Source organism: Taudactylus pleione, unplaced genomic scaffold (genome assembly GCF_031769625.1).
Source record: "Taudactylus pleione unplaced genomic scaffold, aTauple2 ptg001031l, whole genome shotgun sequence".
NCBI classification, from domain to species: Eukaryota; Metazoa; Chordata; class Amphibia; order Anura; family Myobatrachidae; genus Taudactylus; species Taudactylus pleione.
This window is the reverse complement of record NW_028285432.1, coordinates 308,768-319,020: the sequence shown is the minus strand read 5'-3', so window position 1 is coordinate 319,020 and position 10,253 is coordinate 308,768. Positions and strand designations below refer to the sequence as shown.

Sequence of the window (10,253 nt, the reverse complement as noted above, 5' to 3'; positions counted from 1 at the left end):
TATGTGCCTCCATCCATGGGACTCCACACCCTCCACTACTAGCTCTGTTTAATGTGGCCATGCAAGTACATACTAAAAAACATACTCCCAGTCTACTCACTGCCTTTGTTCATGCCATTGCCCCCACACTCATGCACCTAATCTGTCTTTCTACTTTTTGCAAGGGTATTAACCAATGTAAGCACCTGCTCCCCCATGTGTGCCCATTCCCACTCTGCACTCCATAAGTGCCTCTGCCTGTCGCTTTCATTATTTCTCTTTGACCCATTATCCCATCTGTTCCCCCTCCTTCTCAAATCTTCTTCCACCATTTTTTTTTTTTCCCCTTGGGGCCTATTTTCATTAATCAACTCAATCCAGAGTACATCGGGAACCCTGGGATTGAGATTAATTCAATCCCGAATACCAGGATTGAAAAAAATGAGGCAGGATTGGCTTCTTTAGTTACAGTAAATCATACATGGACTTTACCAGCTGCAGAAAATGTAACATAATGGAGTTTGAAGTTGGAGGTAGTTGGCCAGACAGTGCTCACACGCATTGAGAAACAAAAATAAACAGGATTACTCCTGTTTATTAACACAGGTAGGTGTTGTATCTTTTAAACATAATCTTGATAACTACCATATTGTATTGGCAGATAAGCAAGCTTGGGGCTAATACATTTAACAGGTCATTTGTTTTAGAAAATAAATATTTCATGGAGTTTTTCCTTTCCAATAGCCACAACAATCTCAAATTTGTTGGCATCTCTTAATTATTGCCTTAAGAAAAAAAAAAAAAAAAAAAAAAAAGTCTAACAAATTAAATCTGGTTATCTCAGATTGTTTCAAGACTACATCTGTGCTTTGCACCAAGCCTATCTGAACACACCTAGGATACTGAAAATTAGACAGAAGTTGTGTGTATCAGAACTGCTCCAGTGCACATACATACCTTAATAAAGCAATTGTTCTTGTAATTATATTTTACACAAAACCACAAGCTTTTTCCATAGTTTATTCAAACATTAACACTTCCAAAAGCTCATAAAGGCACCTGTAGATTATACTAGTGCTTAGTGTCATGAGGCCTTGGGTCCGATTACAAAACAGGTGTCAAGTGCCTGATCGCCATACTTTCATCAATAGCCCCCCAAAAATACTATTTTGACTGGCTTCTGACACAATAGTGCCTGTGGTAGAGAATTTAGACTAAGATCTAGAGGGGTATGGCTGTGTTGTTCTAAATATTAAGATGTGACTGTACTAGGCCAGACAACTGGGGAACAGAATGATAAAAAAAAAATAAGTTAACAAAAAATAGAATTAAATAGAACTCAAAATTATGGATGCATTCCCAAATTCAATAGTAAAGTTCAATTGTACGCTACAAAAAAGGAAACATTTTGGATGTTATTTTTCAATGATCAGCGTTGAAATTTAAAGGCAATTCTCCAGCGTCAGTCAGGGATTAAGCCAATACAGTACCTTTTAAACAGAGGGTGTATAGTAGGTTTTTATAAACCAAGTGTTTGGTATATTAAAGGACATGATACAAGATGCATGACCAAGGCAAAAATAAGTATCTAGTGTAGACTGCAATGACAAGATCTTGCAGAAAAAAAGAATACAGATTTTAAAAGGAAATACTTAAGATGCCTTTACCTTAACTAAATATGCATTAAGAAATGTGCAAAAGGAACAAGCTATCCAGTAGAAGAAAACAGCTAAGCAGATATGTGAAGGTATTTTTATGTTTAATACATCTGAAAAGTATGCATATACAAAGAACTGAAACATGAAACAAAGCAATGGTTCAACACTAATGAGTCTACAGTTATTAATTTGGGAAGCTGGAATATATTCCCTAAGTATTAAAAAAAAAAAAAAAAGACTGGGGGAAAAAAAGTGGGTGTGGTAAAATCATTATTAACACTGGTGTCTACATTTTTTTACACTATATTTAGACTGGAATCCTATCCAGAGAATTCAGGGGTATATTTGCATGCAAAATACATAAAAAGGGGCAATATCTTAACTGGTCCCTTAAGTGTCAAACTAGAAGGAAAAAAAATAATTTAAAGAAAAAAAAATAAAATAAAAATATATATATAATAGCACTCCCTCTTTATAACAAACTCTTGGGCACTAATAAGCTTGACCAGGGTTTTAGGCAACATGCATTTATTAGTGATTAAATAAAATCAAACCCATTAATTGAAAAAATGGGGTGGGGATCAGATTTAGACTAAATATTGGCCAATATGAATATCTACCCTGCTTTGGAAAAGGCGCCAATGACACACAAATGATCTTATAACAGAAAATGAATTAAAGTAACCTGTTAGAATATTAAACTTATTAGTGGGTCATTTCAGTTGAATCTTTTGCAACAATCCCTGAACTGAGGGCTCGGAAAAAAAGACAATACCCTTAAGCCAAATAGTTCAGCAACGGAGCAGGAGAAAATATTGCATGGGACACTCCTTGCAGGATGGACCACACAGGTAGGTTTCTGGTCATTTATATGAGAGCCTCAATCTAGTTTGCCTACTTTGTGGTCAACTAAGAAGAAATTTCCCTATGTCCTACCACTTTGATGAAGAAATGGGCTGATAAAACACATTTAAAATGAATCTGTTATTTATGAAGCATGCCTTGTTCTTAATATAAGACATTAGAAACGGTAATTACACATAAAAAAAAAATAATAAAAAAAAAAAAAAGATCAGTGTTTGCTTTTTCTCTGTAGAAACACAACGGTTCAACTAATTTTTATGTGGAATTTACTATTTTGCTGGACTTATTTTTCAGAAATTGTCCAGTGCTTGAGGGTTGATGAATGTAGGGCCTGGTTATTGCAGTAATTTGTTTTAAGTTTATATTTAATCTTTAGTTGATTTAAACTTTTTTTTTTTCGTTTTGACGCCGACACCAGCTTTGGAGAAAAGGGGACCACCGACGAGTGTTCATAGAAGCACACACTTGCGTTTCTTCTTGGGCTCAGGAGGCTCCAATGCGGCCAATATCGCCTCGTCAAATACATTCTTTAGGCCTTTCTGGAAAGGGTTAAAGAGAGAGATGGGCAATCTCATTTTAGATTTTTATAACAAATATTGAAAAAGATAAAAATTTCTAAAGTTAACATCACCTTAAACATAAAACAGAGGCACTCCTAACGTGTACCTTATTATACCAGTTTTTATTCTAGGACAAGTCTGGTATCTTATTGTACTCATGAGTTACTTTGCGCATAGTCAGAGGCCACAACAGATTTTAACTTAAATATATTTTCAGAAGGGATTAGCAGATAACAGTAATGTTCATGTCAATGTCAGAGGAAACACAAAGCAGAATGGGCAACCTATTGGGAGGGAGTCCAGCAGACTGAGGACAGAGTCAAGTGAAGAATACTGGCAGTCTTTTCTTGTGTGTAATAGGAAAGTCCTTTGCTTGATAATCATTTCACGTTTTCAGCTTCTCCTCGACCATGTCCTCAATGGCGTTCAGTATGACGTAGAAGCTGAACACACAGCGACTTAGAAGATGTACGTGGAAAGCGCACCAACACATTTAGCAGCCATTTATACAAGTAGCGAGGAGATTTTACAGAGATTACAAAAAAAGGTAAGCTCTCCCTGTCACACCTACCAAAATCTACTATAAAGAACAAAAAGGTCCATCAAGCAGACTAATCTAAGAAAAGCACACCCCCACCTCCGCAAATGGTTTAATACACACACAATGCATTGCCACCAAATAAAAAAAATAAAAACTTTTCCCAATGATACAATATTAAAACAGGGATTACATTATATTGTCATCATTCCACATAGCTATTTGACACTATACACTACAATGCACAGTGCGATGATTGGCACATTTGACAAGGGCTCTAACTGACCCTTACCAACTGAGTAAAATTACTAGGAAAGAAAGCACACATTTTAACACCTAAATATGCCCAACATCAAGACCCTCTTCTCGACCTCCAGCACGATCATGCTAGGAGTCTTTAATACTTCAAAGGTTGAAGTGTTTCAGTCACTTACACACAAGATTAGACAGCCAACCAGTACACTAGGAACAACTGTGCCTCATGCCTCTGATATCAGAAATTACTAGCGAAGCGATAAGCTGCCTTCTCATGGAAATAGGTTCAGTACACAACATGGCTGCCCCCACCGTAAGTATGTGACTGAGACACTAACCAATTTAACGATTTCAGTATATATATGCAAATCTGCATTATATAAAACTAAATGGCAGATCAAGACACATTTCACCTTTTTACAAAATATTTCACATTTTTTTTATTAGCTGTTAAAAAGTTTAGGCAACCCAAGAAACAGTTAAGAGAGTCCAATTTTTGCCTAGTGATCAGGAAAGCAGGAAAACAAATGCAGGTCAGGTTGGGGTTTGTAAGGAAAGACGCACAGGTTTTGTCAATATCTTGGTTTTATTAGGTTTTTATTTTATTGTTCTTGTTAGATTGAATTGCTACAATAGATGGAGATAGTAAGCAGCATCAAGAGGGGGGAGAAGGAAGAGGAAACGGTTAAACAGTTTAGAATATACAGCACTTCCTTTTTGGCTGAGTTTCCGGAGGCTCCAGGGCAGCAAGGATAGCCTCATCAAACACATTCTTCAGACCTCTCTACAAGACAGAGGGAAGGAAAGAAAAGAGCAGCCAGGTTAGAGGGTTAGAAAGAAATTAACACCAGATATAAAAAAAATTAAAACAGCACTTAGGAAAGTTAGCTGAATTCACAGCAGTAATTCCTAGTCACCAGAAATATGGCAGAGAGAAGACATGCTTTTGTTAGTATGGTTAGAGAATCAAAGACGGGGTAATTATAAAAAAAAAACAAAAAAAAAAAAAAACACACAGGCAATCACCCCCCCGCCCCCCAGACTCCCCACCCCCCGACTCAATTTAGAGAATATGAAGCTTCCCACACATCTTTCTTGGCTGCAGAAGGCACATTTTAAAGGCCAATTGGGGTAAGGTCACCTGCCAAAGCACGAAATGGTCAGCCATTTATTGTTTATGCATTTGCAGCCACAAACAAGAATTACAGAGATACTATCAAACATATTGCCCAAGCTAGCAGCGTTTATGCTGCCATTAGCCCTCCTTCTGCAACAATAAAATGCATCTGGTCACCAGGATTACCAGAGAGAAGAATGAACAGATCTCTTGGTGTGAAAAATGACACATTAAAGATTGCATTATCAGCATAAAGGAGTTCCCCAAAACAGAAGGGACCTGGCAGATATCCCATGGTTCCACTCGTGGTGCAGTTTAGGTGGAATTACTCTGAAAGGCTAAAAGACTGGCCAGGATGTTGGAGATGTAACTCAGAGCTTAGCACCTTCTGAAAAATGAAATTCTATACAATCCATATATGCAGGGTAATTCGCTTGTGAATACCCAGCCACCCTGCCACTCCCACCACTATCTACCATTCTTTTCCACCTCATCCCTTTGTTTTATAGTGTTTGTTCATGTTGGCGAGTAATATTGTGAACAATCACACCAGGAGGATGTAATTGTAAAATGTAACAAGCATGCACAATGGAGGACCAATTATTACGGATATATAATTATGCTGCTACCTCCGGATGTAAGGCTTTACAAAACAAAAAAAGGTATGGTAAATGTAAAAGGGATACTAATAAACAATACAAAATAATGTGTTGAATAGCCCATACATTAACAGAACTTAATATATTTGCCATTTTATTTTTGACTTAGGAGGTGCTTGAAGTTTCATGCCTTGGCTGACCTCAGGCTCCAAAGCTCCATAAGAAAATTATTATTAGAGAACACAGCAACTACAGCAATGTTAGGAATACATTGTTTTTTTGTCTTTTTTATTTAAGGCTGAAATGTGTTTTTAAAATAAATAAAAAAAGCGAAGAGGAAAAAAAGCAATATTCAAAAGACGGGAAAAAAATAAAATTTTACATTTAACGGGAATGCCGCAAAACGTGAATAAAAAGCAATAAAGTAAATTATGTAGAAATTGTGGCTTCTCAGACAGCATGTGAAGCAGAGACGTGGTCTGGTGTTTAGAGCATGCAATTCACTGCCTGAATAAGCAAAACAATAACAAAGCAAAAGTTTAGAGACAGAGGAAAAAGCATGACATAATTCAGAAAGGTGCTAACTGGACTCTCCTAAATACATTTTCAAGTGGTTGCCTTTTGCTTACAGGAAATGATGCTCAGTTAAGCTGGGTACACACCCCAAACTTTAGGAGTTGCTCATAATAGACTACTGTCTCTCTACATTAGATTTCCCCCAAACTACCATAGATCATGATGAATTTGTAACAGAGTGACATCTTGCCATCCATTCTAATACTGAAGAGAATTACTGTGAAAACCAAGGCATGAGGCTATATAAACACATTCAGTCCCTGTTATCACAATGGATTTCATCATCGCTTCTGAAACCTCAGCTGTTCCCTACACTACAAGTGTCAACGTAAATGGACTTCATATCTCAGCAACTTACTTCTGTTTTTACAGGTGCTGGCACAGCAGCGTGACGTGTGTGTGTGTGTGTGTGTGTGTGCGCACGCGTGTCCAAAAGTTAGGAAAGAACTTTTTCTTTAACAGAAGAAAATGGGGATCAGATGCTGCAACTACAAACTAATGCAATACATGACCAATGCCAGGAGTACGTACCAGCATTAGGCAACTTGTGTCTTAGCTGTTTGTATACAAATCACTAGCATACTGGGATTTGTAGGTTCAGGTAGCAGGAGAGCCTGCACCATACTGTACTTACAGAGCTGCTAACAGTAAATGCTAGAAATAAAACTATACCAAAACAAAAAATGTGTCATGATCGGACATCATCCGGCACCCATCAACACTGGGGAGGACATTACACAGTCATTACACTGCATTTCACTCATTCGCTGTATATCTATAAAAGAGTTCAACAACTTACACCTAGGTGCATTGTTCACATTGTGACCCAGAGGCAAGTAATACAGATTTAACCAATGGTGCTCAATCTTGTTTTCTTGGGCAAAAAGTGCCTGTGTCATTGTTCTGTGACTAAGAGGCATAGTACCCAGAATAAACTATTTCAGATTTGCCAATCACATTCCCAAAAAGTGGCTATGCACCTGTGGTCTAGAGGAAGGGGACACTGATTAAATTTAGAAATGACAGTTATGTAGACAAGCAGAATGTAATATAAAGTCATATAAAATGTACACACTCTTACACAGCTGCTTTTTTTTTTACCATATTAGAGCATAATTACCAATCATCTAGTTCGCACCAAGTTCTAAGTTTTATAAATGTAATCTCACGTGACTACCGATAATAATGATAAGGTAAAAATCTGTTATTAGATCATTAAAACATGGAGAAAATGTGCAAGAAGGTACACACTTACCTTTTCCACATTAAGGAACGTCATCTAAGCCTTGTGTAGCTAATAATGTGTACTGTAGGATTTTATCCAGTATATGCATAATGCAGGAACCTTAGGCAGTTTGGTAAGGAACATTAATTTTTGTGTTATCATACAAGAACAATTACCTGCCATGATCTCAAAGCAATAAATGGTGCCACTTACCACCACGGAGAGGATTACAAGGCAATTTCCAAATATTTTGTAGTCAATGGGGGGAATTCAATTGAACGTGATGCTGAATAGCACCTGGAATGAGTTCCTAGAGCTATTCAATTATCCCCATCGCTCCTAGCACTTAATTCGGCAGATGCAGGTAACGGCGCCTAATACTAAGTGCTTAGTCGCAGTAATCTGCATTCTCTTAATTGCTGGCCGCGATGCTGTTAGCGCAAGTACTATCCTGAAAGCAACATCGCTGTCATAGCTTAGACAGATTTTGGAGGGTGAGAGCAGAAAACCTCTACCTCCAGGAACTCATTCCCGGCGCTATTCAACATTGCATTTCTACAGCGTAAAGGTCGCATAGACCCTTGTTTTTAAGTATTTTTTGGATCCATTTACCATTAGGTTTCAAAAACGTACACTACTCTCCATCACATGTAAACAAAAAAATCAAATATACATATATACACACGCTCTGACCATGTAGGAATGGCCTGAAGACTTCTGAAGGTGTCCTGTGATATCTGGCACCAAGACGTTAGCAGCAGATACTTATAGTCCAGGTAGTTATGAAATGGGGTCTCCATGGCTCAAACCTGTTTTTAGGGCACATTATTTGTATACTTTATTTATATAGCACCAGAAGTGTTCCACAGGCACATCCCACAGATGCTCATATGGATTCAGATCTGAGGAATTTGGAGGCCAAGTCAACACCTTGAACTCTTTGCAAATATGAATGGTTTGAGGGACATGGCAGTCTGGCACAGCGCATTATGCTGCTGAAAGAGGCCTCGGCTATTAGAGAATGCCATACGTGGTCTGAAACAATGTTTAGGTAGGTGGTCGTTGGCAGCATAATATCTATATGTCAGGACCCAAGGTCTCCCAGCAGAACATTGCTCAGAACATCACAATGTTTCCGCAAGCTTGCCTTCTTAGTGCATCTTGATGCCAGCTCTTCCCCAGGTAAAATGACGCACATGCACCCAGGTCATCCACATAATGTAATTAAAAAAAAAAGTGATTAATCAGACCTGGCCACCTTCTCCCGTTGCGCCATAGTCCAGGTCTGACACTCACGTGCAGATTGTAGTAGGCACTTTCGGCTGTATGCAGGGGTCAGCTCAAGACCGGTCTGCTGCTATGCACTGTGTGTTCTGACAGCTTTCTGTAATAGCGAATATTAACTTTTCAGCAATTTGTTCTCTAGGGGATAGGACCATACGGGCTAGCCTTCACTTCCCATGCGCATTAATGAGCCTTGAGGGCCCATGACCTTGTCGCCGGTTTACAGCTTGTCCTTCAATGGACCACTTTTGATCGGTACTAACCACTGCATTCCAGGGACACCCCACAAGACCTGACGTTTTAGAGATAATCTGACCAAGTCATCTAGCCATCACAATTTGGCCCTAGTCAAAAGGCTCCCATACATCTGAAGGGGGATTGCACGATCCTGAGATCGGATGTGCCGATCGGAAATGCCGACCAGCGGCCATCGATGTTCCATGATCTGTCGCAGGATCGGTGACATTTTACATGTTAAATTTCACCAATCTGACAATAAAGATCATTTTTCGATCGTGATCGGCATATCTGTGAAAGCCAACATGTTGGATTTCAGCAGACCTGCGATGCCGGGTTGCAGCGATCAGTCACTGATGTATGGGGGCCTAAAGTCGCTTAGATCCTTAACGAGGTAATCAATGTAAAATCCTGTAAGTGGTTTTAAGGTTATGACTGATCAGTTGAAGGGTGTGTGCATGCTGTGTGTGTTTTTGCTTAAACATGCACAAGTATATTTTAGATATGCATGAGTGGCAAAAGAAAGCATCTATTAGCGTCAAAAGTTGTTCACTAGTATAGGAGACCATAATCAATGTAAGGGTGTATGTGAACCTGCCCTTAACCTTCTGCAAACTCTCTACTTATATATTTGCAAACCACCCCTAACTGTCTTTGGCCTAGGTTAAAACACTGCTCCCTTCCCACCTCACCACTTACAACTGAGTGAAAGATTCAAAATTGTACAAATCTGATTGAACACGTTCGTGTGGTCGGCTTCTGGGCATGTGCATAACAGTTTTACAATAAACAAACTGGCATAGAAATCTATATGCATTAGCCCCAAAGTCTTCTGGATGAAGAAAGCGGATCAATTTGGGTTTAATACATAATGCAGTGTTTCGAAAAGTTCAAACCCCACCATATCACAAGAGGGGCGATTCAATTCAATGCGATGTTAAATAGCCTCGTTGGGGGAGCTCCCGAGGCTATTCAATGCGATGTTTGGGAGGGCTAAAGGATTTCTTCTCGCACCCTCCTGGGAAGAAAGGAGAAAACTGACAGAAGTGCCGGCCGCGCAGCTGTTTTCCGGCTTAGCGAGGCACTAACAGCCACACAGATAATGGGGGGTATCCACTTAGCAATATACAAACGAGAGCACGATTGCGACATTGCAATCATGCTGTCGTTTATATAGCTAGTGATGTGCCTAGACTGAACGTTCACTCGTTCAGTCCCGGCACATCCCTCATCCCCGCTCATGCAGAACCTGACGAGATCGTCAGGTTGACCTGCATGTACGGGCGATGTCGGAAGCGACCCGCGGGTACGCGCATCGCGGGTCGCTTCCGTCCAAAACATGCACGATGCATGCGCGATTT

At 39.3% G+C, this 10,253-nt stretch overlaps 1 protein-coding gene across 2 annotated transcripts in view; it reads right to left on the bottom strand.

Annotated features, from left to right (window-relative positions):
- Positions 1 to 1,719: 1,719 nt before the first annotated feature.
- Positions 1,720 to 10,253, bottom strand: part of CDC42 (cell division cycle 42) — a 69,164-nt gene continuing 60,630 nt past the window's right edge. The window contains exon 6 of one of the 2 annotated variants that reach the window (XM_088461238.1): positions 1,720 to 3,040. In XM_088461238.1, coding sequence (XP_088317364.1) covers positions 2,951 to 3,040 — 90 coding nt within the window. In that variant the 3' untranslated portion in view covers positions 1,720 to 2,950. Of the gene's footprint in view, positions 3,041 to 3,252; positions 4,639 to 10,253 lie in introns of those variants that run through there. The other variant, XM_088461239.1, reaches the window with a different exon arrangement.